Below are 27,518 nucleotides of genomic sequence, written 5' to 3'. Positions count from 1 at the left end.
TTCTGGCTTACTTCACTCTGTATAATAGGCTCCAGTTTCATCCACCTCATTAGAACTGATTCAAATGTATTCTTTTTTATGGCTGAGTAATACTCCATTGTGTATATGTACCACAGCTTTCTTATCCATTCATCTGCTGATGGACATCTAGGTTGCTTCCATGTCCTGGCTATTATAAACAGTGCTGCGATGAACATTGGGGCGTCTTTTAATTTCATGGCTGCAATCACCATCTGCAGTGATTTTGGAGCCCAGAAAAATAAAGTCTGACACTGTTTCCACTGTTTCCCCATCTATTTCTCATGAAGTGATGGGACCAGATGCCATGATCTTAGTTTTCTGAATGTTGAGCTTTAAGCCAACTTTTTCACTCTCCTCTTTCACTTTCATCAAGAGGCTTTTTAGTTCCTCTTCACTTTCTGCCATAAGGGTGGTGCCATCTGCATATCTGAGGTTATTGATATTTCTCCCAGCAATCTTGATTCCAGCTTGTGCTTCATCCAGCCCAGCGTTTCTCATGATGTACTCTGCATATAAGTTAAATAAGCATGGTGACAATATACAGCCTTGACGGACTCCTTTTCCTATTTGGAACCAGTCTGTTGTTCCATGTCCAGTTCTAACTGTTGCTTCCTGACCTGCATACAGATTTCTCAAGAGGCAGGTCAGGTGGTCTGGTATTCCCATCTCTTTCAGAATTTTCCACAGTTTATTGTGATCCACACAGTCAAAGGCTTTGGTATAGTCAATAAAGCAGAAATAGATGTTTTTCTGGAACTCTCTTGCTTTTTCGATGATCCAGCAGATGTTGGCAATTTGATCTCTGGTTCCTCTGCCTTTTCTAAAACCAGCTTGAACATCTGGAAGTTCACGGTTCATGTATTGCTGAAGCCTGGCTTGGAGAATTTTAAGCATCACTTTACTAGAGTGTGAGATGAGTGCAATTGTGCAGTAGTTTGAGCATTCTTTGGCATTGCCTTTCTTTGGGATTGGAATGAAAACTGACCTTTTCCAGTCCTGTGGCCACTGCTGAGTTTTCCAAATTTGCTGGCATACTGAGTGCAGCACTTTCACAGCATCATCTTCCAGGATTTGAAATAGCTCCACTGGAATTCCATCACCTCCTCTAGCTTTGTTCATAGTGATGCTTCCTAAGGCCCACTTGACTTCACATTCCAGGATGTCTGGCTCTAGGTGAGTGATCACACCATCGTGATTATCTGGGTCGTGAAGCTCTTTTCTGTACATTTCTTCTGTGTATTCTTGCCACCTCTTCTTAATATCTTCTGCTTCTGTTAAGTCCATACCATTTCTGTCCTTTATCGAGCCCATCTTTGCATGAAATATTCCCTTGGTATCTCTAATTTTCTTGAAGAGATCTCTAGTCTTTCCCATTCTATTGTTTTTCTCTATTTCTTTGCATTGATTGCTGAGGAAGGCTTTCTTATCTCTACTTGCTATTCTTCGGAACTCTGCATTCAGATGCTTATATATTTCCTTTTCTCCTTTGCTTTTTGCTTCCCTTCTTTTCACAGCTATTTTTAAGGCCTCCTCAGACACCATTTTATTTTTTTGCATTTCTTTTTCTTGGGGATGGTCTTGATCCCTGTCTCCTGTACAATGTCACGAACCTCCGTCCATAGTTCATCAGGCAGTCTGTCTATCAGATCTAGTCTCTTAAATCTATTTCTCGCTTCCACTGTATAGTCATAAGGGATTTGATTTAGGTCATACCTGAATGGTCTAGTGGTTTTCCCTACTTTCTTCAATTTCAGTCTGAATTTGGCAATAAGGAGCTCATGATCTGAGCCACAGTCAGCTCCGGGTCTTGTTTTTGCTGACTGTATAGAGCTTCTCCATCTTTGGAAGAAGCCAAGTAGCCCTTACTCTTTCCTGGTTTGAAAGCAAGAAAGTTTCAAGGAGGCAAAAACTCCACAAACAGTTACAAAGTTTATTATTAGAGACACAGCATAATATGTGGGAGAGCACACAGAGAAACAATTTGTTTATTTAGAGCAGAAGTGAGACAGAAATACACCCTCAGGGAGGAGCACAGGTGTCCTGAATGAGGAACACGTTAAAGAGGTGATTTAAATCAGCAGTCCCCAACATTTTTGGCAGTAGGGACCAGTTTTATGGAAGAGTTTTCCCACAGACCCGGCAGTGGCGGGGGAGATGGTTTCAGGATAATTCAAGTGCATTACATTTATTGGACACTTTATTTCTGTTATTATTACATCAGCTCTATCTCAAATTGGAACAGAGCAGGACAATATGGTCCTTGTCCTACCAAGTCCTCTGCCTGCCTTTTGTCTGGAAAACTTTAGTCAAAGAATAAGTTTAATCAGAGAAGTGAGAACGTGTGAAAACAAAGGCAAATAGTCAAAGGAGACCAAATAATGATAATGAGTCATTAAACATAGTCAAGGATCTTTAGTTCTTTCTCAAGGGCCACAGATAATACAGATAATATTCTGAGCCATGTCCTATGAGCTGTCTTATAGATACTAAAACACCAGGTGGAGAAGTTACTTGCATGATGACCAGACTGTAGCCATGACATAAGCTGCCACAATTCCGTGAACTGACCACAGAGAAATGGTAACAAATAGACCCTGAAACTGAAGATTCAGTTCAGTTCAGTTCAGTCGCTCAGTTGTGTCCGACTCTGCGACCGCATGAATCACAGCACGCCAGGCCTCCCTGTCCATCACCAACTCCCGGAGTTTACTCAAACTCATGTCCATCAAGTCGTGTACCTAAAACAACCAAGAGGATGCCGGTGAGACCATCGACAACCAATTTGAAGGTGGCTCTTAGAGCTGACTATGCTGTTTCTGCATGTAGCCCCCTGCCACTCTGTCCACAAAAACTCTCACCCCCTGCTTGTCATGCGGGGTTGGGGGAGTCGCCCTTGAAACAGGTGTCCACTCTCCCCCACCAATTGCTGGCATCTGAAATAAAACAAACTTTCCTTTCCACCAATCTGGCCTGTTTATTGGCTTTTGAGAGGCAAGCAGCCGGGCCCACATACCTTTCAGTACCAAGATTACCAGGCATTAGATCCCGGAGGTTGTGAACTCCTGATTTAAATCTCTTGTATAGGACAGTCCTTCCTGGTTTTTGTTTACCTTTGGCCAATTATCTCGTTTTTTTCCCCTAGGACCCTCCCCAACATCTATATGCAACTTTTTGTTAAGATGGATCCCACCACAGAGGACTATGGGTGCATGTCCACACTTATTATGGGGTGGCATCCCCTCCCTTTTTTACCCCCAAGGAGTCTTCCTGTGTATGTGTGGGCAGGGGAGTTTTCCTGACCTCAGGAGCAGCCATCTTATCCCTTCACTTCAGCAGAGCTCTGATTCTGCCACTAGCTTTGTCCTTGGAGTGTCTGGGTGAATACAAAGCTTGAATTTTCCTCCACTTGATAAACACCAGCTGTCCGGCCCAGGGGCCCATCCATCTCCAACTTCAGATTCACTGGGGAGCTGGGACAGAGCTTCTCCAGTCTAATCCTGGGCGTGCTTGCTGAGCAGTGGTGGCCTTGTTAACATTGTACTGTCACTAATTGTTCTTGGCTGTGTGCTTTCCACACTTGCTTCTCTCATCCTCCCTGAGAGTCTGTGAGCTATCAATATCCTGTAATAAGCCCCTTTTTTCTTATAAGACCAAGAGAAATGTCTATGGTAGCAAATAAGAACTCCATAAGTCATAGCTAGGACTTCCCAGGTGACGCTAGTGCCAATGCAAGAGACATAAAAAAAATGGGTTTGATCCCTGGGTCTGGAAGATGCCCTGGAGGAGGAAATGGCAACCTACTCCAGTATTCTTGCCTGGGAAATCCCACAGAAAGAGGAGCCTGGTGGGCTACAGTCCATGAGGTCTCACAGAATGGGACACAACTAAGGCTACTTAGCACGCACTCCAGATGTGGCCACCTTATGAATCTTGGAAGAGCCACCTTGACCATAGAATCTAAAATTGCCAAGTGCTCACTTTCCTAGCTCCCTGCCTTGAGGCTGGGGTGAAGGTCAGTGAGCTTAGCCCAGCAAATCAGAGGCACCCAGCCCAGACTTTACAACAGGGCTGGTGAAGAGAACAGGGAGAGAGGAAAAGGGTTTTGGTTGGCAGCGTCAGGGCAGCAGCAGCATCTGGGGTCCACAGCTGCCAGAGGTGATGCAGGTCCTATGGCCCTCCACCTTAAGCAACAGCAGTTCCAGTGTTCTTTGCAGGTTTCCTATCATTTTTTCCTTTCTTTTAAAAATATTTTTGTTTTTTGATGTGGATCATTTTTAAACTCTTTATTGAATTTGTTATTCTGTTTTATATATATATATATTTTTTTTTTTTTTTCTTTTTTTTTCCAGCCAGGAAGCATGTGGGATCTTAGCTCCCGAACTAGGGATCCAACCCACACACTCTGCATTGGGAAGTAAAGTCAACCACTGGACAACCAGAGAAGTCCTCCCCTTCCCATCATTTTTCTGATTTCTAAGTTAAAAGTCAGTTCTTGGGCCTCTTCTCTTCTTCATCTACATTCATCCTGTTGGTTATCTCAACTGATCTCCTCCTCCCTAAACTCTCTCTTCTGTGGTCTTCCTCATATGTGACTGCCTGGCCACAGACAGTTCTGTGTGAAGGCCATACAGGCCTCTGATTTTCATGTTCAAAAAGCTGCAGAGAAGTGATTGCCATGCTGAGACTACAAGCTGCACTCCAGCCCTGTCTGTGCTGGGAATTGCAGGAAACCTGTCTCTCTTCCACCTGCAAGGTCTCCCCAGAATTATCTCCTGAGAACGCTTAGCATCGTGCACCCTTCAAAGGAGAAATGCTTGAAGAAACATGTCAGAGCTACATTTAGAAATGAGAGGCTGAACCTAGATAACTGATCAGAGGGCTAAAGTCCAAACTCAGGTTTAGATCCTGTGATTTGCCTAATTATTGCGTCAATTTAACTTATAGCATCTATGACGGGGGAGGGGACAAGATCCCAGGACAAATGTCAGGAAGCCTCCCTTGTCAGGGAAATGTATTTTTCTTCCTCTATCAGATGAGCTTGTTTCTGCTTTAGCAAAAATTCTTGCAACAAACTCACCTAAGGATTTTTATTCTTTAATCTTAAAAATTTTTTATTGAAGTATAATTGACCTACAACACCCTGTTAATTCCATCCGCACAACACAGTGATTCGATATTTATCACCAGTCTAGTTACCATCTGTCACTCTACCAAATTATCACAGTATTATTGACTCTATTCCCCACTGTATATTTCATTTCCCTGACTCACTTATTTTGTAACTGGGAGTTATACCTCTTAGTGCCCTTTACCTATTTCACTCATTTCCCCGACTCCCTTCCCCTCTTCATCTGAAAGATTTATCATGGACCAGGCAAGCCATCTTTCTTCCCTCCTCTAACCACCTCTCACTGCCTCTAAACTCGAACAAGGGTTGGGTCCCCACATGCCCCAGCAGGCAGGTTCAAAGGACAAACCTGGGAGGAGATGCAGTCACACCCCAAACCTCCAATCCTAGGCTGCTTACCCTATCCTGCCTTGTGTTCCCTACAGAAACTCCAGTACACACTCTGGGACATGCTTTCTCCACTGCCCTTTCTGCCCTGTCTGGCTCAAGTGCTTCCCCAAGTGGCCCTACCTTACATGCTATGATTCCTGCTTCTGGGGATCTGTGCATATAAACTTCTTCCTCCATGAAATCATTCACCTGTCTGCATGTCTTACCATATCTGATTGAAACAAATTCTGAGTATACATTCTAGAATAGGATATGTAGATGTATGCATTTTTTCAAAGTGTAATTACAAAAGAAACTTGGGTGTGTAAACTTCTTTTTTTTTTATTTTAAGAGCCAAAGTGCTTGATTTGGGGGAGCTTCCCAGCATTTAAATTGCTTTCTAACACACTAAGTCTCCTACATACAAATGAGTTCTGTTCTGAAAGTGCATTCGTAAGTCTGATTTGTTTGTAAATCCAACAAGTTGGCCTGAGTACCCAACTAATACAATTGGCTATATAATACTGTACTGTAATAGGTTTATAATACTTTTCACACAAATAATACATAAAAAAACAAACACAAAAATAAAGAAAACATGTTTAATCTTTAATCATTAAAGATTTAAATCATTTAATCATTTTTAATCAGTACAGTACCTTGAAAAGTACAGTAGTCCAGTACAACAGCTGGCATACAGAGGCTGGCATCAACTGAACAGGCAAGAAGAGTTACTGACTGGCAGGGGGAGAGGAGGTGGTAGATGGTAGAGCTGAAGGATCATCAGCCATAGAAGATGGAGGGCAAGCTGTGATTTCACTCACACCTGACGTTGATGGCATAGGTTCTGGTTCCTTGCAGGAACCGGATGCATGTTCTCATTTTTGAAAGTTTGCAACTAGAAGGTTACTGTATTCTGTGAAAGATCCCCCCTTGAAGGAGCCAGAGGCTACCTTCCACATAGAAGCTCAAAACACCACAGATTCCTGCTTCCTCTGGCTTTATACAGATAGTTGACCAGCACAAGATTAATCAGATGTATCTGTCCTGACCTTTGTCTTGGGAGCCAGTGTGACACAGAGAAGCAGGGAGAGAGGAGAAGCAATTCTGGCAGCAGCAGGGACAGTGGTGACAGAACCAGTTTCAGATGGTGCAAGCCTTCACATCCAGTTCTGTGGCAGCAGGGCCCACTGTGCAGGGGATGGCTTGTGACTTGGGCTCTACTCCAACAGGCATTTTCCTCGCTCTCATCTGTGCCCCAAGGGGGTTCTCTCGCTTTGTAAGTGCACCTGTGAACTTCCTGTTGCCCTTTAATAAAATTGCTTTCTGCTTAATCAATGGATTTTTTTTATTGCTCAAACCAAAAACCCTGATGGATACAATCAATGATTATTTTCCCCTTTCCTTCCTTCCTTCCTTTTATCTTTCTTTCTTTATGCCTTTAATACTTTAACTCTATGCACATAGAAATATCCATATATATCAATATGAAAGCACATATGGTAAAATATTAACATTTATTAATTCTGGATAGCGGGAATATGGGTAGTTAAATTTTTTGTATTTTATGGGTTATTATCTTTTTGTCAAAAGATAATCTATCATCTACATACATGTAAATATATACTCTTATATATCATATTTGCATATGTGTGTGCATGAGTGCTTAGTCATTTCAGTCATGTCCAACTCTTTGCAACCCCATGGACTGTAGCTCGCCAGGCTCCTCTGTCCATGGGATTCTCCAGGTAAGAAGACTGGAGTGGGTTCCAATGCCCTCCACCAGGATATCTTTCCAAGCCAGGGATTGAGTCTATATCTCCTGCACTGCAGGCAGATTCTTTATCACTAAGTCACCAGGGCTCCCATATTTGTATATATCACACATATGTATCACATGTATATTCACATACCTATATATATATCCAACCAGTCCATTCTGAAGGAGATCAGCCCTGGGATTTCTTTGGAAGGAATGATGCTAAAGCTGAAACTCCAGTACTTTGGCCACCTCATGCAAAGAGTTGACTCATTGGAAAAGACTCTGATGCTGGGAGGGATTGGGGGCAGGAGGAGAAGGGGACGACAGAGGATGAGATGGCTGGATGGCATCACTGACTTGATGGATGTGAGTCTGAGTGAACTCCGGGAGTTGGTGATGGACAGGGAGGCCTGGCGTGCTGCAATTCATGGGGTCGTGAAGAGTCAGACATGACTGAGCGACTGAACTGAACTGAACTGAACTGATATATGTATCATGTATCATTTCCATTTTCTAAGCCCTTTATTTATACTAACATATTTACTCATCATTACACACTTATTCAGTGGAACCAGTATTCACATCCTCCTTTCACACATGAGGAAACTGAGGCACAGAAAGCTCTACTAGAGACCTGTCCAAAACCATACATCTTTTAGGGAGCAGAACCAGAAGCTAAACCTTGGCAGTTGTATCCTGGGCCCTTGGCTTTTAACAATATGTGGGAGATGAGACAGCAGGGAGCAGACCCAAAGGGTGTATTTAGAGTGGAGGGTAAGCTTCCTTATGGGCTGAGGGGCAAGAACAAGGAGGAGAGGAAGAGATGAGGAAGTCTGGGGACGTTTGATAGATGGAGTCACTGTCAGAACCCCAGGGCCAAGCTCCACCATGTACCACACATGGCAGGAAGAACAGGAGTCCTGGTTTGATGTGGTCCAGAAGGAGGCAAGGGGTCAGTTTCTGGTTTGAAGTCAGGTGACTTTACTTGTCTGGGAAGTTGAAGGCAAGGTCACTGGCAAGGGGGCTGGGGAGGAGACAGGAAAGCTGTAGCCAAACCAGGTCTCAGCAGGAGTGACCCCGGGGTCCTGCAGGAGGCTGGCTGCGGGGAGGAGGTGGGGCTGGGGGGGTTCCTAGAGGCGGGAGGGAAAGGAGAGGACGGCAGGTTGCTGACCTGCAGCTCTCTCTGTGGTCCTGCTTTACTCAAAACTGCACTGCTCTATCGACAGATGGACCCAGGAGGTTCCCCATCTAATGGGTGAGGGTCAGGGGCCCAGGAAGTCATCTTGGAGCACAGAATCCTTCAGAACAAAGAACGAAGCATCCTGGTAACCACGCAGAGGGTGAGCAATCTGCTGTCAGTCCCCACTGGCCACGGACTGGAAAGTCAGAGGCTCCTCCTACTCCCCTCTAGAGTGTGTGTGTGTGTGTGTGTGTGTGTATAAGACAGACAGAGAGAGAGAGAGAGAGAGAGAGACAGAATACGAGCATGAGTCTGTGTGCTTGCCAAGCTGGCGATCCCTCCCCTGGACCTGCCTGACTCTTACCTGCAGAAGCCTCCATGCCAGGCTCTTCTGTAGGACTTAAATGTGCAGCTTCTCTGCCTTCAGAGCTGAGAGCCTGGAAACAGCAGCCTGATTCAGAACTTGCCCAGCACTCCCCAGGAAGACAACCTGCAGTCAGAGTCAGACCTCTCTCACGCATCGAGGCGAGTCCTGCCCCAGCATCTGTCTGACCAGGAAGAGAAGTCACTCAGCTTGGTTTGTGCCTGCTTTTCTATTCTTGGGGTGGAGGGGGAACTTTTGCCAGCTGATCAGGACCTCCAAACTGGGCTGGTTTGTTGAATGGCTTGTCTTCTGTGGTCATAGATAAGAAAGGTGCCCCCCTCTGCCCCTGGCTTGTGTTGGTGACTTGGTGGATATGCAGACATTAAGTGGGTGATTCAAAGGAATATGCGAGGACTAGCAGCTTCTGGCTACTTTCGGCGGGGGGGGGGGGGGGTGGGGTGGGATGTACATCAGACTGCTGGAAGATGCCTGCCTCTAGAAAAATTTTAGTTTTTTGGTTGTCCCTGCTGGGGATGTACAAGTCAGTGCCAGTCACCTCCTCTCACTGTGAAGGTAGCTCCATCTCAGGCATTATTGGCTTTACTTTATTGAATCTGCTTCTATGTCTTTAATATCACTATTCCTCTTTTGTCATTTGCTTATTCGCTCAGTATTCCATATCCTTGAATAAAGGCTACCAGACATCCATGGTATTCACTGACTTGGAGGGTAGCAAGTTCTATCATTGCTGTTTCCCCCGCCCCCCGCACCCCCGAGGCTGGAATTTGTAGAAGAAAATGACCAGGAAAATGACCAGCTGGTGTGGTAATCCAGATGACCTTTAAGATTCCACCCAACCTTGAGAGGTTAAGCTTCTGTGATTAATCAATGTATTGAGCCAATCATAAGAAAGCTAGAAATAGGATCTGTCTATCACTGCCTAAGCAGTTCTGATGAAGTGATTTGGAAGAAGAAACACTATTATTTCCTCTAACCGAGGGACTTTCTCCGGGGTATTGACAGTTACAGGAGAGCAATGACTCCCATGCCTGGGGATGTGCTGGGTAATGCACAGGGGCTCAGTGAGATGCACGCAGGTTTTATGGAGGAGTCTTGTGAAAAGAGTAGAACAGTGTGAGAAGTTGAAAACCATCTGCCGTGGGAAGATGGACAAAGAAGTCAGTGCATACGACCTTAACCTCAGTGGAATCAGGGTTCAGGACGTGGGCAATAGAGGCTGACTTGGGTTGGGGTGTGGGGAGCTCTAGTCACAGCAATGCAAGCCCAGTGAGCATGTCTGAGCCCTTTGAAATGAAAGTGAAAGTGTTAGTCACTTTGTCATGTCTGACTCTTTGCAACCCCCATAGACTGTAGTCTGCCAGTCTCCTCTGTCCATGGAGTTCTCTGGGCAAGGATACTGAAGTGGGTAGCCATTCCCTTCTCCAGGGGATCTTTCCGACCTAGGGATCAAATTCAGGTCTCCTGCAGTGCAGGCAAATTTTTTACCATCTGAGCCACATGGAAGCCTTGAGTCCTTTATATATGCAATACTTTTTGTATAGCTTTCCCTATGCACCCCCTTCATCCAGACCCACTTTACAAATAGGGTCTTCACTCCACAGGCACCAACTCCCTAACCTGCCAATACAGGCATGTAGAAGATTAAAGGGTTTGGGGCTCTTTCTCTTTTCATATCTTTCGAACAAGAGGTGGAAGTTTACTCTAATTACTGCTAATTACCTGGAACAGTTTCTCCTTTGGTTTCCAGTGACAAATTAATTAAATTATCATAGTGGACTAATTACAAGATATGCAAGTATGAGTCTTCTTGTGGGAATATGTCCACCGGAGTCAACTGAATCTCATTTGCACATTCTTCCAGAGGGTCTTGGATGTCTCTGGTTGAATCTTTTTATGATGCAAGTTCAGCATGCCTTGATTTCTACTTCTTTTCCCCCTATTCTTATGAGTGGGGGAAAAAAAAACATGCTTTTATTTAGTGCCCTTGGTTGGAAGGTGAAACAGATTATAGTCTTGGGATTGGCAGCCATGATACTGGTTGGAAGGAGAAGGGAGTGAAGCTGTGCGTGGAGGAACCTCCCCACACTGGCTTTGGTGTGGGGCACCTGGGCCTTGTCACCACCTGTCTTTCACAGACCTTAGTTGTGATTGTGGCAGAGCAATGACAGTCACAACCTACAAAACACAGGCCAGTACTGGCCGAGTCGCCCATACAAAATTATCTTTCTAGTTTCCATCACTGAGTAGCACCAGAACACGTTACAGTTGAGAAGCTGAGATGTGAGCTTGAATTCCAACTTCATCATGTGTTAACTGTGTTGTTGTTCAGTTGCTAAGTTGTGTCTGACTCTTGGCGACCCCGTGAACTGCAGCACACCAGGCTTCCCTGTCCTCTACTATCTCCCGGAGTTTGCCCAAATTCATGTCCATCGAGTCAGAGATGCTATCTAACCATCTCACCCTCTCCCGCCTCCTTCTCTTTTTGCTTCCGTCTTTTCCAGCATCAGGGTCTTTTCCAGTGAGTCAGCTCTTCGCCTCAGGGGGCCAAAGTATTGGAGCTTCAGCTTCAACATCAGTCCTTTCAGTGAATATTTAGAGTTTATTTCATTTAAGATAGACTGGTTTGATCTCCTTGCAGTCCAAGGGACTCTTAAGAGTCTTCTCCAGCACCACAATTCAAAAGCATCAATAACTATGTGGCCTTGGGCAAATCAGTCGATTTTTCTGATCACCAGTATTTTTAATTTAAATAAAAAGGATAATACTATCCCCTTCCCCGTACCTTCCTAGGATTGATGGGAGGTCCAAATGAGGTCAAAGGTGTGAGGCGCTGGAGGTGATGCCTTCTGTGTCAAGGAGGCATCAGCCTAAGAACACTTTGTTGGGCTCACTCAGGTTCTGAGGTGAGAGGGAACCCCCTCGGAATCCCCCAGGGAGTTCTGCCGTGCTAGCTCCCCAGGCCCTGCTGGGGGAGTGGTCCCAGCTTCAACCCACAGCCAAGCCCAAGCCGGCCTTCCTTCTGATGTCCAGCAGCAGCCAGACCCCTCCTCTGAAGCCATGGGTCCCTCCCGTCTTGTGCTCCCGTTCAAGACAAAGCTCGGGCTCTGGTGGCTTCTTCTGATCCCGGCAGGTGAGCGGGGGCGGTCCCCAGGGCATCCTGTCACACATGCGAGCGCACATGCCTCCGGTTGAAACTGCTGCAAGTGGGTTGGTGGTGACCCGCCAGAGCCTCAGGGTAGCTGTTCCATCGCGGGAAGGTAGGGGGCACTCGCTGCGGCATCTGAACCTCCCAAGCCCAGTTCTCCCCATCTGCAAAATGCTAACTGTGCCGGTACCTTCCCAGGGCTCTTGGGCGTGTGACCTGGAATGAAGGCTAGTGACTAGCACCTGAGATACATACATGGCAGCTGCTATCGATGTTTTGAATTTTAGAGCGGGGGTTCTCGCCCTGCTCAGACAGGAGAACCCTGTAGAGGTGAAGCTGTTTGCAGAACAGGGTGAAACCAGACAAGGGGTGATTCCGTCAGACAATCTGGGGAGACTTTACCTAGCTGATGAGAAGGAGCAGATACCAGTGGTTTGAGGAAAAACAGGGGAGATTCTCCGAGTAGCAGAGAATTTCATGGTTAGCATTAGAGGTTCCTTATAAGAGGATGGGAGTGAAAGTTCCCGGGGCCAGCTCACCCCACACAATCAGGTGCCTCTCACAGTTTGCTGTCCCTTGGGTCTCCTCAGTTCCAGGCTTAATCTTTTCCCTTTGTCTGACTTCTTCCCACTGCTCTGCACGCCTCTGAGCACTTGTTTTCACCCCTTATCCATTGTTGTTGCTGTTCAGTTGCTAAGTTGTGTCCGACTCTTTGTGACCTCATGGACTTTGGCACGCCAGGCTTCCCTGTCCTTCACCATTTCCTGGAGTTTGCTCAAACTCATGTCCATTGAATCGATGATGCCATTCAATCATCTCATCCTCTGCTGCCCCCTTCTCCTCCTGCCCTCAATCTTTTCCAGCATCAGGGTCTTTTCCAATGAGTCAGCTCTTTGCATCAGGTGGCCAAAGTACTGGAGCTTCAGCTTCAGCATCAGTCCTTATCCAGTAGTCATAGAGTAACTGATATTGCTTGAGTGCCGACTATACACTGATCGGTTGCTTTGTAAGCTCGAACAGACATTATTATATTTCATTCTCAGCAGTGTTTTGACATAGGTACTGGATTAGTGTGCTCATTTTGCAGATAAGGAAACTAAGGTTCAGTGAGGCTGAGTGGCTCTGGTTGGATGGGAGAGGGAGCCAAGCCCCCAGCACCACGGACTCCTGGAAACCCCCATCTCCCCTCCTGTCCAACAGTATCCTCGAAGAGGGCCCCCCACACCCAAGCTGAGGACCGCCTCTTCAAACACCTCTTTAGGGGCTACAACCGTTGGGCGAGACCGGTGCCCAACACCTCGGACGTGGTGATCGTGCGGTTTGGGCTGTCCATCGCCCAGCTCATCGATGTGGTGCGTCTGTCCTACCATCCTTCCCCCTTGGGATCAGCCCCGGACATGGACCCCTTTCCAGGGCTCCTCTGTTCCTCCCCATCTCCAGCCCTCCCAGCCCACCTCAGTCAGAGCATCACCCTTCAGCGTCACAGGTATTCAGTCTCCCTCCCACTCTCAGCCCTGGAGCCCCTCCAGGGAGGGCGTTGATTGGCAGCAGTGGGTTTTCTAAATGCCCTACTTGTGTCACCTGATATAAGCCCAGAGGACCCAGAGGCCTGTGTGATCCTGAAGAATCTGAGTGAGGAGGGCAGTATCAGGAGGGGTGGAGGGCGGGCTGGACTTGGGGCATCATGTCAAAGCTTCTTTGGCGAGTGGGATCCTGAATCAGCTCCTCCCACTCTGCCCTGTTTTCTGGGACTCGCTCCTCAGTCTAACTGCTTTCTCTCCCGCGGCTGGTCAGGATGAGAAGAACCAAATGATGACTACCAACGTCTGGCTAAAGCAGGTGAGTGTCCCTCCCCGGGGCAAGGCAGGAGCAGGGTGGGAACTCATGAACCCCAGACCCTCCCAGGACTCTTTCACTAGCAGCATGATTCTAAACTCACCTTTTGCCTGAGACTTGCCACTCAGGACCCTTCCAAAGCCAGACGATTTCAGGCCACTTTTTGCGAGGGGCTGTGCTGCTGTGGCCAGGCTCTGAGTCCAGTATAGAGACTCCACCTACAAGAGCCACGTGGTTCCCTTTCCTGGAGTGGACATTGCCTACATCCCCTGCTACATTTGCAGGTCAGCTCACTGAATTGTCACTGGAAACATGGGCAGTTTTATTCTGTCCCCTTTACAGCCGAGGGAAACAGAAGCAGACTGCATCTCGGCTAGAAGAGAGGCCAGGTGTGTCCCACTCGGTATCCCAGGCTCCTTCTACCGGAGAACACTGAGTGCTCTGTGTCTACACTGCCTAACAGGCTTCCCCAAACCTCACCGGCTTAAAGCAACAGATAGCTTATTATATCAAGAGATTTTATGGCCAGGCATTTTAGTGCTTTGCTTGGAGACTCCTGGTGGCACTAGGCTGGTGGCTGGAGGGTCCAAGGTGGTTTCACTCACCTGTCCATCCCTCAGCAGGGATGTCTGGAAGACTCTGAAAGATTCTGGAAGCCAGGCCCAGCCATGCCTTCTCCTCCAGGCACTTTCAGGGTCTCTCCACCTGTTCTCTCCAGAAGAGGAGCTGGACTCCTCACCTGATGGCCCAGGGACCCCAGAGAAAGGGTCCCAAGAGATAGGAAATGTAGTTGCTGCCTCTTAACCAGAAACTGGTTCAGCATCAGTTCTGGTAATGGGTGAGTGGCCCTCTTTGATGTGCCACTCACAAGGGCAGAACTCGAGTGCACGGCCTTTTTAGATCTCTCTGCCTTGCCCTCTTCATGCTCACCCTTCCCCAGACCCTGAAGTGGAGATGGGAGAAGACAAGAAAGAGGGCCCAGCCCTTTGCCTCTGTCCCTCTCATGGCGTCTTCTCCCCAACCCACTGGCAACCTAACCCTCCCCATCTCAGAGGCTGGGACTTTGAAAACTATAATCATCAGAATTTTGATGGACATTTCTGTTTGAGTCACTTTAAAATATATATATTTAGTTTTGGCTGCGCTGGGTCTTTGTTGCTGTGCATGGGCTTTCTCTAGTTGCAGGGTACGTGCTTCTCATTGTGGTGGCTTCTCCTGTTGCAGAGTATGGTGAGCACTCAGGCTTTAGTAGTTGCCGCACATGGGTTCAGTAGTTGTGGTACCTGGGCTTAGTTGCTCCCCAGCATGTGGGATCTTCCTAGACCAGGGGTCCAACCCGTATCCCCTGCATTGCAAGCCAGATTCTTTTTTTTTAAAAAATTAACTTATTTTTAAATGAAACAAAGATGAATATTTTTAATGAAGAAAGGTACAATGCACAAAGAAGACACATCATAAACCATTAGACACTAAACAATAAAGAAGCTAAGATATATAAAGCAAAAATCATAAGAAATATAAGGGAAAAGAAAAAATATATAATAGTGAGACATGTTAACATCTCTCTGAGAATATTTCATCAAGTGCAGAAAAAATAAGAATAGGAGCATCTTGAATGATGTTATTAACAATTTAAATATGATAGATTTCCATTTATATTAATTTGTATAAATCTTATATCCTACACAAATATATTTAAACTTTTGTATCTCATATGCTGTTATTAGATGTCCACAGGACATTTAGAAAAACTGGCAAAAAAATAAACATAACTAAATTTAAAAAGTAGGTTTCTTTTTTGTGTGGTTCAGTTATACCTATACACATACATTATTTTTGAAATTATTTTCCACTATAGGTTATTATAAGATATTGACTATAGTCCTTTTTTGGAGAAGGCAATGGCACCCCACTCCAGTACTCTTGCCTGGAAAATCCCATGGATGGAGGAGCCTGGTAGGCTGCAGTCCATGGGGTCACTAAGAGTCGAACACGACTGAATGACTTCACTCTCACTTTTCACTTTCATGCATTGGAGAAGGAAATGGCAACCCACTCCAGTGTTCTTGCCCAGGGACGGGGGAGCCTGGTGGGCTGCCATCTATGGGGTCGCACACAGTCGGACACGACTGAAGTGACTTAGCAGTAGCAGCAGCATAGTTCTTCATGCTGTACAGAAGCAAGCCAGATTCTTAACCACTGGACCACCAGGGATACTCTGTCAGTGGCGGGTGTGCCATTCCTGCTCCATAGGCTGTAGATGGTGGGGGGCTGTCTGCTGGCCATTCAGGCTTTACAACTGGATGTTTAGATGGATGGCATGGATCAGACCCCTCTGATGCTATTGACCTTGGAACTGTGGGGGCCATGAGGTTCCTCTTTACAGATGAGATGCAGAGCCACGAAGGGACCTGGGAAGACACAGCAGTGCAAAGATCAGATCTTGAACCTGGGTGACTGCAATTGTCCCGGTGGGCCAGTTATCTTGGCTTCAGGGACTGGGGTAGTAAAGAGAGAAAGGAGCACAGCAGCAGAAGTCAGGCCAACAGCACCGCCTCTGACCAGCCTGTGATACCATGCAAGTTAGTCTCAGAGCCTCACTTTTCTCATCTGTAAAATGGGGATACTACAACCTATTTGCCAATTAATATAACCCAACTTGGTGTGGATGCCCCTCCACTGTTGGTTGAATCTGAAAACTTGACACACAATGGACTGGGGGAAAGGGAAATATTTATAAAGACCAATCCCTTTCAAAATGGTTCCTCAATGTCCTGAAAAATCATGACAATTTAAGGAACATTTTTATCTTTCCTATTTGCAATCTGGCTTCTCTTTCTGTCTAAGCTGTCATCTGAAAGTGAAAGTGAAGTCGCTCAGTCATGTCCGACTCTTTGAGACCCCATGGATTGTAGCCTACCAGGCTTTTCCATCCATGGGATTTTCCAGGCAAGAGTATTGGAGTGGGTTGCCATTTCCTTCTCCAAAGCTTTCACCTACACACAAGTAATTAGCACCACTGCTAAGCCAATGTCTTCCCAAGCATGGTTTTGCTACCAATGGCAGTTTCTTGAGATGATTTTAGTTGGCTCCAAAACCTCTTAAAAAAAAAAAAGTCATACATGTGTATTTTAGTAGATGGGTTCAAATGATGTGGGTTTTCCAGCTACTTCAGTGATGTAAAATTCAAAAATTTATGTAAGCTTAACTAGGACTTCCCAGGTGGCTCAGATGGTACAGCGTCTGCCTACAATATGGCAGACCCGGGTCCGATCCCTGGGTTGGGAAGATCCTCTGGAGAAGGAAATGGCAACCCACTCCAGTACTCTTGCCTAGAAAATCCCAAGGATGGAGGAGCCTGGTAGGCTACAGTCCATGGGGTCGCAAAGAGTTGGTCAGGACTGAGTGACTAAACTAAACTAGTGAATCAGTTTAAAGGAAAATTCTGCTGCTGCTGCTGCTGTCACTTCAGTCGTGTCCGACTCTGTGCGACCCCATAGACGGCAGCCCACCAGGCTCCCCCTCACTGGGATTCTTCAGGCAAGAACACTGGAGTGGGTTGCCATTTCCTTCTCCAATGCATGAAAGTGAAAAGTGAAAGGGAAGTTGCTCAGTCGTGTCCGACTCTTAGCTACCCCATGGACTGCAGCCTACCAGGCTCCTCTGTCCATGGGATTTTCCAGGCAAGAGTTCAAGAGTGCACCACTGCACCACTGCACTATTTTAGTGCAAATGCACAAAAGGAAAATGACCCCTAGAATTAGGGCAAGTTTGACTACTCGGAGACTTGGGTTCAAGCCCTAGCGCCGCCGCTTGTTGACGGCATACCCTCCAAGCTTCACTTGAAAAACACAGGTTCACTTGAACCAGCCAGCGGAATCAGGGCCACAAGGGGCGCTCTGGAGCACAGTTGGAAAGTCACTGGTTGACTCTCCTTTCTCAGCTGTGTAACTCTGGTGTGTTGTTTTTTACCCATCTGGTCCTCAGTTTTTACCCATCTGGTCCTCAGTTCCCTTATCCTTATCTGTTAGATGGGGCAATACTTCTACCTGCTCTGCCCTCTTTGCCCAGCTCTTCCCATTGAGGCTCTTTCTAGACAGAGGGTGTGAAAAACTTTTGTAAACTGTGATGCACTGAAAAAAAAAATGTTACTATAAACGAGTGAGGTTGCTTGCCGGGGTCGTCCAGCTAGGGACCGGTATAACAAAGGCGGGAGTAGGGTTGACCCATGGTCAGATGTGACCCGGACTTTGAGTACTAGAGTTGGGGCAAACCGAGAGCTTGGTCGTCTTAGACTGGACTCCCCTTTCCCATCTCAGGGCCCTTTTGGGGCATCGTGGCCCCTTCTATGCTGCAGGACCGGGTGAGCAGCTCCGGATGCTCTGTAATCGGCTGCGGGGAGTCCCTAAGCTGCCCGAGGTTTTCCCAGGCCCCTTCCCCTGGCAGGGCCGCTTACAGGACTCCCTTCCCCACGCACAGGAGTGGAGCGACTACAAGCTGCGCTGGAACCCGGTCGATTTCGGCAACATCACATCCCTCCGCGTCCCTTCGGAGATGATCTGGATCCCAGACATAGTCCTCTACAACAAGTAGGAAGCGGCTGGGGTCCTGGGACACTGAGCCTGCGACGGGCGGGTAACTTGGTGCTGGGCTGCGTTGGCCTTGAGAGGCGCGCCCCCTCGTGGCCCAGCTGCGTTGCCTTCCTCGCAAACTCCTGCTTTTCTCGATGCTCCACCTTGTCTCTTGATTCTCTTCTTTCATTTCACGCTTTCACTCATGCACCCCAAGTTTACTGAGCACCTACTATATATCCGTGCCTGCGCTCTGCTAGTGGGACACAGATTTGCCAACACTGAATATTGTTTGAAAAATGCGGTTGATGCAGGCTGTGAAAACAATGCCTAAGGGTGGGAGTTTTGCAGGATGACATGATTGTTGGAACAGGTAAGCAGCATCTCCCAGTAGCACCTTTGAAAGGAGCGAAAGTGACATTTAAAAATATTATTTATAGTTGCCTTGTATTCAGAACCAAAAAAGACCAGTCTTTGAGTGTAAGGACTGGAAGTTCTCCAGGGGATCTTCCTGACCCAGGTTCACTGGGTCTCCTGCATTAGCAGGCAGATTCTTTATTATCTGAGCCCCAAAAGAAGCCCCAAAACAAAAGGCAGGGGAATCTAAAGAGAGCCCCAGAGAACCAGGTCGGTTTTTTTTTTTTTTAATAGAAGATATAAAGAACTATAACTTAATTTATGTTTCAGTTCAGTTCAGTCGCTCAGTCGTGTCCGACTCTTTGCGACCCCATGAATCGCAGCACGCCAGGCCTCCCTGTCCATCACCAGCTCCCGGAGTTCACTCAGACTCACGTCCATAGAGTCAGTGATGCCATCCAGCCATCTCATCCTCTGTCATCCCCTTTTCCTCCTGCCCCCAATCCCTCCCAGCATCAGAGTCTTTTCCAAAGAGTGAGCTCTTCTCATGAGGTGGCCAAAGTACTGGAGTTTCAGCTTTAGCATCATTCCTTCCAAAGAACACCCAGGGCTGATCTCCTTTAGAATGGACTGGTTGGATCTCCTTGCAGTCCAAGGGACTCTCCAGAGTCTTCTCCAACACCACAGTTCAAAAGCATCAATTCTTTGGCACTCAGCCCTCTTTATAGTCCAACTCTCACATCCATACATGACCACTGGAAAAACCATAGCCTTAACTAGACAGACCTTTGTTGGCAAAGTAATGTCTCTGCTTTTCAATATGCTATCTAGGTTGGTCATAACTTTTCTTCCAAGGAGTAAGCGTCTTTCAATTTCATGGCTGCAGTGACCATCTGCAGTGATTTTGGAGCCCCCAAAATAAAGTCTGACATTGTTTCCACTGTTTCCCCATCTATTTCCCATGAAGTGATGGGACCATTCGTTTCCTGAATGTTGAGTTTTAAGCCAACTTTTTCACTCTCCTCTTTCACTTTCAAGAGGCTTTTTAGTTCCTCTTCACTTTCTGCCATAAGGGTGGTGTCATCTGCATATCTGAGGTTATTGATATTTCTCCCAAAACTCAGCAGTGGCCACAGGACTGGAAAAGGTCAGTTTTCATTCCAATCCCAAAGAAAGGCAATGCCAAAGAATGCTCAAACTACCGCACGATTGCACTCATCTCACACGCTAGTAAAGTAATGCTCAAAATTCTCCAAGCCAGGCTTCAGCAATACGTGAACCGTGAACTTCCAGATGTTCAAGCTGGTTTTAGAAAAGGCAGAGGAACCAGAGATCAAATTGCCAACATCTGCTGGATCATCGAAAAAGCAAGGGAGTTCCAGAAAAACATGGCTTTATTGACTATGCCAAAGCCTTTGACTGTGTGGATCATAATCAACTGTGGAAAATTCCTCAGGAGATGGGAATACCAGACCATCTGACCTGCCTCTTGAGAAACCTATATGCAGGTCAGGAAGCAACAGTTAGAACTGGACATGGAACAACAGACTGGTTCCAAATAGGAAAAAGAGTACCTCAAGGCTGTATATTGTTACCCTGCTTATTTAACTTATATGCAGAGTACATCATGAGAAACAGTGGGCTGGAAGAAGCACAAGCTGGAATCATTTATGTTTAGTAGCCAGTAATTATTTATTTAGAAGTCAAGAACTGAAAATTAAGAGATGTTTGGCATGATATTTGTCTAAGAATGTTTTCTAAAGTGGGGTTCCAGAAAGCACTAGTCCCTGGAGATATGACTAGGTATGAAAAATAGTTTTGTGGTCAAATAATTCTAGATAACCTTGTATGTCATTAAAACCCCTTTGGCACCCCATCTCTAGTCCTTTGGAAAATGTCATTATAAATGTTGTTAGAAGTTGGACAGACAAGACACCCCTTGAGCCCAGCATTTCCCAATTCGTTTGACCCAAATTTGGAAAAAGATATTTTTAAACAATAGAATAAAGGGAAACATTCAATTCTGAAGTTTGGTGTCCTTAGATGGGTCAGGAAGATGACAGTGACCCCTTTACACTGCCCAGCCCCAATCAGGTCCAGAGCCCTTTCATCTGAGCCATCTCTGTAAACACACATTCGGCAGGGATTATCTGCATTGTCTCACACTGCCACTGTTAGAGCACTCAGCTTACTCAGGATCCCTCTAGTTTCTACTTCTCGTTTCTGGCAGAGAGCAGGAGCAAAGTCCTCGCATCAGCTAGGACCTGGAGTTTTAGGATTGCCAATAAGGCCAGTGTTACCTGATTATAACAGGAAGTTCCTTTGATAGAACAAAAGTTCAAATCAAATTCTTACAGACATTTGAAGAAAGGTCTTTCCTCCAGCCAAACCCTCCACTTCAGGTTAAGAAGACCCGGGACAGTGTTTGGTTCTTTCCTCAAAATAGGGACCCATGGTGCCATCTAGTGGTCATTGAGTATGATGTCTTCAAAAATTAAACTTGCCCTCATCAGTTTGCACCTCCTTTTCAAAATTCCGGTTTCCAATTGGCTTAAGTCTCTAGCCTGGAACTACTGCAAGGGAAAGAAGTGTCTCTTCCTGTGTATACTGGTTCACCTGCTTTTAGGATTGACTGTGGAAACTGCGGAGGGAAGTATGGCCCATTTGCCCCACTTTGCAGGGGCATTCAGGGACTCAGGATCCCAGGAAGCCCAACTGGACTGGTCACCGCTGTTCCAGTGTCACCAGCATCCTTATGGGCCCTTGGATGGGTAGCCTCAGGATGCTGCTGGCCTCCTCTCTCACCACCCCCACCTAGGACCCACCCTGCCCCCAACTCACCGTCCAGCAGTTCCCCTAGCCCAAGCATAGTCTGTGAGCCATAGCCTTTCATCCTCCATTCCTTGTTCCACGGAAGCTCTGCTGGTCCATTCTCCACCCCAGCTTTCTGCCAGATCCTACCATCCATCCATCAAGGCTTTGCTAAAATGGCAGCTTGCTCACCGGAAGGGAGCTCCCCCCAGTAGTTCTTGGGGAGCACTCTGACTCTGGCCTCCTAATCCTGTTGCCAAACTGCCTCCCTTGGACTGTAGATGTTCGAGGCTTGTCTTTTCCTTGTGGTTCCCTCAGGGCAGGCGTAAGTCTCCCATCCCATCCCCCCAACAGCCCCTATAGTGGCCCTGGTGGGGGCAGCTGACTCAAATATGGCTGTTAACTGGATGGATTCCTCCTTCAGCAGCAAAATTATCAGGTCTATGCTGAGGAAGAAACTAAAATCCCAGGTAGAAAAGACAAGACCTCCAGCAGAGGGGCTTCATCACCACCTGCGGCAGATGGTGGCGGGATATAGTAAAAAAACAACCAGGGTGGCTCAGCGGTAAAGAATCTGCTTGCCAATGCAGGAGACAGAGGAAATGGGTTTAATCCCTGAGTCCCCCGGAGAAGATCCCCTGGAGAAGGAAATGGCAGCCCACTCCAGTATCTTGCCCGGGAAATCCCATGGACAGAGGAGCTTGGGTGGCTCCAGTCCATGGGGTTGCAGCACAATTACCCTAAAATATTAAATGAATACAAACAGGCCATCAAGCTATGTATATACCCTATGATCACAAATATATAAAAATTCTATATGTGTTGTCTAGATGATGATCAAATATATGTGATATATATATATATATATATCATCAACAGCAGTGATTATTTTAAAAATTCTTGGTACTTTCCTATATTCTTCAGAATTCCTACTTTTGTAGCTAAGAAGATGGTGTTTGAAAGACAACTCAGGTAGCTCTAGCTGTCTGTGTGCTCAAGAGTCTTGCTTCTTCAAGTCCCAACAACCCGGTGTGGTCTGGCTGTGTTATTGGGGTCCCCCTGCTGGTAGTTATCTGGAGTAGCCTGGGTTGGGCAGCTGGGGTGCCCCAGCCCCCCGCCCCCCAATGCCTCTCCTCTCCTCAGTGCAGATGGGGAGTTCGTGGTGACCCACATGACCAAGGCCCACCTCTTCTCCTCGGGCCTGCTGCACTGGGCACCGCCCGCCATCTACAAGAGCTCCTGCAGCATCGACGTCACCTTCTTCCCCTTCGACCAGCAGAACTGCAAGATGAAGTTTGGCTCCTGGTCGTACGACAAGGCCAAGATCGACCTGGTACAGATGGAGCAGACGGTGGACCTGAAGGACTACTGGGAGAGCGGCGAGTGGGCCATCGTCAACGCCACGGGCACCTACAACACCAAGAAGTACGACTGCTGCGCCGAGGTCTACGCCGACGTCACCTACTACTTCGTCATCCGGCGCCTGCCCCTGTTCTACACCATCAACCTCATCATCCCTTGCCTGCTCATCTCCTGCCTCACCGTGCTCGTCTTCTACCTGCCCTCCGACTGCGGCGAGAAGATCACCCTGTGCATCTCTGTGCTGCTCTCACTCACCGTCTTCCTGCTGCTCATCACCGAGATCATCCCGTCCACCTCGCTGGTCATCCCGCTCATCAGCGAGTACCTGCTCTTCACCATGATCTTCGTCACCCTGTCCATTGTCATCACCGTCTTTGTGCTCAATGTCCACCACCGCTCCGCCAGCACCCACAACATGCCCCACTGGGTGCGGGTGGCCTTTCTGGGCTGTGTGTCCCGGTGGCTTCTGATAAGCCGGCCCTTGCCACCCTTGGAGCTCCGAGACACTCCGGATCTGAAGCCCTGCCCCTCCTATCACTGGCTGGAGACCAACGTGGATGTGGAGGAGAGAGAGGAGGAGGAGGAGGAGGAAGGCAGATGGGTGTGTGTGGGTCCTTCGTCCCCCTCCGTGGGCGTCTACACCCGTGGCAGTCTGCACCCAGTGGCCTCGGGTCCCAGGGCAGAGGCTCAGGTGCCGGAGGGCGGGGTCCTGCTGTCCCCTCGTGTACAGAAGGCCCTGGAGGGTGTGCACTATATTGCTGATCACCTGCGGGCTGAGGATGCTGATTCCTCGGTGAGTGGGGGCTGGGGGAGGGTCCCTCCCCTGGGTGACTCTGCCAGCCTAGAATGGAACCACTCCCCCTCCCCCAAGGGTGTTAGCTGGCACCACCCCAGTCTCCTCCATAAGGACCAACTCCCTTAGTCATGGCTTTGGAATCTGGAATACATTGTGATGGAGAACAGCTGGCTGGCCACTCTTATGACATTTATTGGCAGCACAGCAGTAAAGGCTGTCCCAGCTCAGCTTAACTGGGAGGCAGCAGGACAGAGGAGGAGGGGTCCCCCACGCCATCCTCACGCCAGCCACTTCCCACCAGTGACCCTAGGTGGGTGGACGGGGATGAGCGGAGGCGGACGGAGGGAATTCATCAGGAGATCCTCCAAAACCGGCCTGCTCCTTTGTCCTGGTGGGCTCCCCTTCCTTGTCCTTGTCCTGGGCTCTGGTCACTTTGTCAACTTCACTATTCACCCACAAACCCTGAGGAGCTTGGGTGGGCCAAGTGGGTTCCCATTCACCCCACCCCTGCTGTGTTCTGCATATTAGGTGACAAGGCCACTGCCCAGGGTCACAGAATTCTTCTCACCAACCTTGGTAAGGATGAAAGGCCAGGAGGTTATGACTGGGTGGCCTTGTTGAGTAGATAAGAAAAATTAATTATTATCTAATCTGGAGGCACCTGGCTGGGCTGTGAGCCCCAATCCCACGAAACCCTCAACCCTCACTGCATATACCCCCTGCTAGCCTTCTCTGGGCCATACCCTCACCTACCTTCCCAGTGGCTGGGTGAGTGGTTGGGGAGGCAACTGTGGGGGAAACCAAGTCTTCACTGTTTTGCAACTTCTGAGTGTCGTGCTGAAAATCACTCTCCTCCAGGGAGGGTTCATGCCCCCGGGTGATTCTAGAACCTTCTGTGTCCCTCTAACTCCCATAACCTGGAACTTGAGAGCCCATGGAAAGGCTCTGGGCTATTGTCATAGGGGTGGGATAGGGTGGAAATCACTAAGTGAGGGTTATTTGAGTCTTGAGACATCTTTGTCGTCCCTGCCCCCTCCACTGCCTTAGCGTCCCAAGGTCTCAGTGGGGTTGCCACTGCCCCCAGCACCAACCTCACAGGGGCTGCGTGGATGGGTCACTTCCCCTTTCATTGTGCACCCATCTCCCCCCTGCAGGTGAAGGAAGACTGGAGGTACGTGGCCATGGTCATTGATAGGATATTCCTCTGGTTATTTATCCTCGTTTGCTTCCTGGGGACCGTCGGACTCTTCCTCCCTCCCTTCCTGGCTGGAATGATCTGACGTCACATCTCCTGCTCTGGCCTGGAGGTGGCATGGCTGACTGTCGTTCCCTGCTGCCACCTCTGGAGTTCGCCTTTGGGGTCAATGCCATCCGACTGCAGGTGTCTCTCCATGGTGGATGTCTTCTTAGAATGCTTCACTTGACATTTTTATACTATGTGCTGAGAATCTGCTGGGTACAGAGCCCTGTTTGGGTTTTAGGAGTTGGGCGAGGAGGAACTTGCTTTACCATGTTACCATGGTAAAGAGAGTTACCACGTGGTGAGGACGATGTGAAGATGGTGACGTGGTGATAAGATGCTCCTGGAATGCAAGAGGGATGGGAGGGCCAAGTTGGGGGACCCAGGGGGTGGCATGGGGCCATGTGAGGAGGCTCAGACATCAAAGGAGGGATGTGTGGGGTGAGGGTGCCTCAGGGGACAGGTAGCTCAGGTGCCCACCCTTTCCACACCTCCACATGCTCTCCCTGACACTCCAGGGAAAGCTGGCCACCGCAGGCCCAGTCCACCTGCCTCAGTTCATTCCAAGAACCAACCCCCTGGGGGTCATTCTTATTTCTGACCCCTCCTGCTCTGTGGATGCAGCCCCAGCCCCGCTACCCCTCCTCCCACCTCTCCTGAAGCAGGGATGCTCCCAGCCTTGACCTCCTGATATAGAGATGCTCCTTCTGGTTAATCCATCTCCCAACCAACTTGCAAATGAGGAAAGAGAGCAAATAAAGCCGCAGTCACTGCTCAGGCAGCTGGGACCCCTCTCCAGCCCCCCAGAGCCCTGGTTTCGTGGACGGCAGCTGGGAGGGTGCATTGGCTTTTCTTTGTGGCAGTGGAAGCGCTGTCTGGGTCCCCACTGGAAAGCCGCCCTCGGGTCAGGCACTGGGGCGAAGGGCTGGAGCACACAGGTACCTGACCCCACCACAACCCTGGCTTTACCTGTACCCTGGGGGTTGAGCCCTGGCTTCTTTTAGCTTTTTGATCTCTGCCCAACACAGCACAATCGATTCCTTGCAGGGCCTCAGAAGGCCAAACAAAAAAAACAATCAAACCACAAAGCAAATGGTACAATTTTAATTCATCCACAAGTCAAATATAAAGGAGATAAAAGAGTGCTCTGCACAAACACAAGAGAGGGAGGGAGACAGGGCGTGGACGAGAGAAGGGGAGAGAAAAGACAAGTAAGAAAAGGCAGTAAGAAAAGAGAAGGAAGGGGCCAGGGAGGGAAGAAAAGCAAGGGGGCGAGGAATGCAGAAGGCGTCCAGGTCCAGTGTGGCCTTGTTTCTCCCCTCCTCCCCTCTCTGCGTGTGGAGGACACAGCCTCCTGGGCGCCAACTCCCAATAGCTTGTCCCTTGACCGTCCCAGGCCCGCTCCGGCCCTCAGTGGGGCACACGGCTGTCGGTCGAGACCAGACTCACATTAAATAAATTCCAATATACACTGTACAAGAAGGCCAGGTCCATCCCTCATGGCACCAGCCACCGGCGTCCCCACTGAAAACCCCTGTCCGCCCCTCCCTCTGTGCATGGGGTTAGGGGAGGGGACCTCCGTGGGCGGAGGAGGAAGGAGAAGGACTAGCTTGGTTCCCCAATCGGCCTGCCCTGTCCCTGCGTAAAGCCATCTTGGCCACAGGGGACTGCCATGTGACCCCCTTGGGCCAGGCAGGAGTGGCTGGTGGGCAGCAGCAGTGCTCCCTCGGAGCCTCTTTGTAACCCCTTGGTGTCCTGCAGCCCCGAGTCCCCTCTGTCCAGCTGCGGCCTGGGGAGCACAGTCTGGGAGTAGGGTGGGGGAGAGGGGTCGTGCAAAACGGCAAGGGAAGAAGGACCCCTCTCGGCCTTCCCTCCCCAAGTGGGCCCACGGGACCGAAGGCGAGGCAGGGGCAGGGGCAGGGGCAGGGAGGGGCGGGCGGGTGGGGCGGAGACGCGGGCGGGGGGCGCCGCCCTCTTCACTCTGCCAGTGGGCGGGCCAGGTTGGCCAGGACCTTGGCTTGGTCCACGGCATCCAGCAGGTTCTTGGCGTCCACGGCCAGCGTGTGGGAGGCGGTGAGCATCTGCCGCTTGCACTCCTCACTCAGGGAAGTGACGGCGTTCTGCTGGGCCAGTCGCATCTTATTGATGAGCTCCGCCAGGTCCTTGTTGAGCAGTTTCTGGGTCCCCTCGATCTGCAGGAAGAGCACATGGGAGGGGCTGGGACCCTGAGGGGCTGCCAAGTCCAGGCCCGGAGGACAGGGAAGCCCCACAGAGGTCCACCTCGGTGCTGGCCCAGGAAGGTGGGGCTGGGGGAGGGGCCGGGGGGGGGAGCAGGTCTGACCCAGCCCTGGGCTGAGTCCAAGGCCCGTGCTGGTTGGAGCCAGGTCGTCTAGGACAAACACTGCAGGCACCCCAGGCCCCAACCTGCCCAAGTCAGCCCTCTCTGATCCAGCCCCACAAACATCCCCTCCCTGGCAAAATGCCTGGGTGCTGGCCTGACACGGAGTGAATGGAGAGAAGTCAAGTGCCTCCACACAGCTGTTAATTCTCTACAA

The 27,518-nt window shown here is 48.8% G+C and overlaps 2 protein-coding genes across 13 annotated transcripts in view; one reads left to right on the top strand and one right to left on the bottom strand.

The window, feature by feature from the left end:
* The first annotated feature begins 8,677 nt into the window (after nucleotides 1–8,677).
* On the top strand, nucleotides 8,678–26,439 carry CHRNA2 (cholinergic receptor nicotinic alpha 2 subunit). Of its 9 annotated transcripts, none has more exons than XM_086416543.1 (7): nucleotides 8,713–9,037; nucleotides 11,741–11,975; nucleotides 13,191–13,342; nucleotides 13,785–13,829; nucleotides 18,306–18,415; nucleotides 22,714–23,720; nucleotides 24,878–26,439. In XM_086416543.1, exons 6-7 carry the CDS (start codon nucleotides 22,737–22,739, stop codon nucleotides 25,001–25,003), a joined length of 1,110 nt encoding a protein of 369 aa, XP_086272669.1. In that variant the 5' UTR covers nucleotides 8,713–9,037; nucleotides 11,741–11,975; nucleotides 13,191–13,342; nucleotides 13,785–13,829; nucleotides 18,306–18,415; nucleotides 22,714–22,736; the 3' UTR covers nucleotides 25,004–26,439. The 9 variants fall into 9 exon arrangements, with proteins under 9 accessions (XP_086272671.1, XP_086272668.1, XP_086272669.1 ...); XM_086416539.1 differs by having other exon boundaries at nucleotides 8,717–9,037; nucleotides 22,709–23,720; XM_086416540.1 differs by having other exon boundaries at nucleotides 8,908–9,037; nucleotides 13,191–13,476; nucleotides 22,709–23,720.
* PTK2B (protein tyrosine kinase 2 beta) overlaps nucleotides 26,052–27,518 on the bottom strand; it is a 141,879-nt gene continuing 140,412 nt past the window's right edge. For all 4 annotated transcript variants that reach the window (XM_086416535.1, XM_086416538.1, XM_086416536.1 and 1 more), the window contains one exon: nucleotides 26,052–27,155. In XM_086416535.1, the coding sequence (XP_086272661.1) occupies nucleotides 26,940–27,155 (216 nt within the window). In that variant the 3' untranslated portion in view covers nucleotides 26,052–26,939. The remainder of the gene's footprint in view (nucleotides 27,156–27,518) is intronic.

This window comes from Bos grunniens, chromosome 8 (assembly GCF_055505025.1).
Source record: "Bos grunniens cultivar Pamir isolate PY7600 chromosome 8, Bosgru_T2T1.0, whole genome shotgun sequence".
Lineage (NCBI taxonomy): Eukaryota > Metazoa > Chordata > Mammalia > Artiodactyla > Bovidae > Bos > Bos grunniens.
The sequence above is the reverse complement of the archived record's forward strand: the minus strand, read 5'-3'. Positions and strand labels throughout refer to the sequence as shown.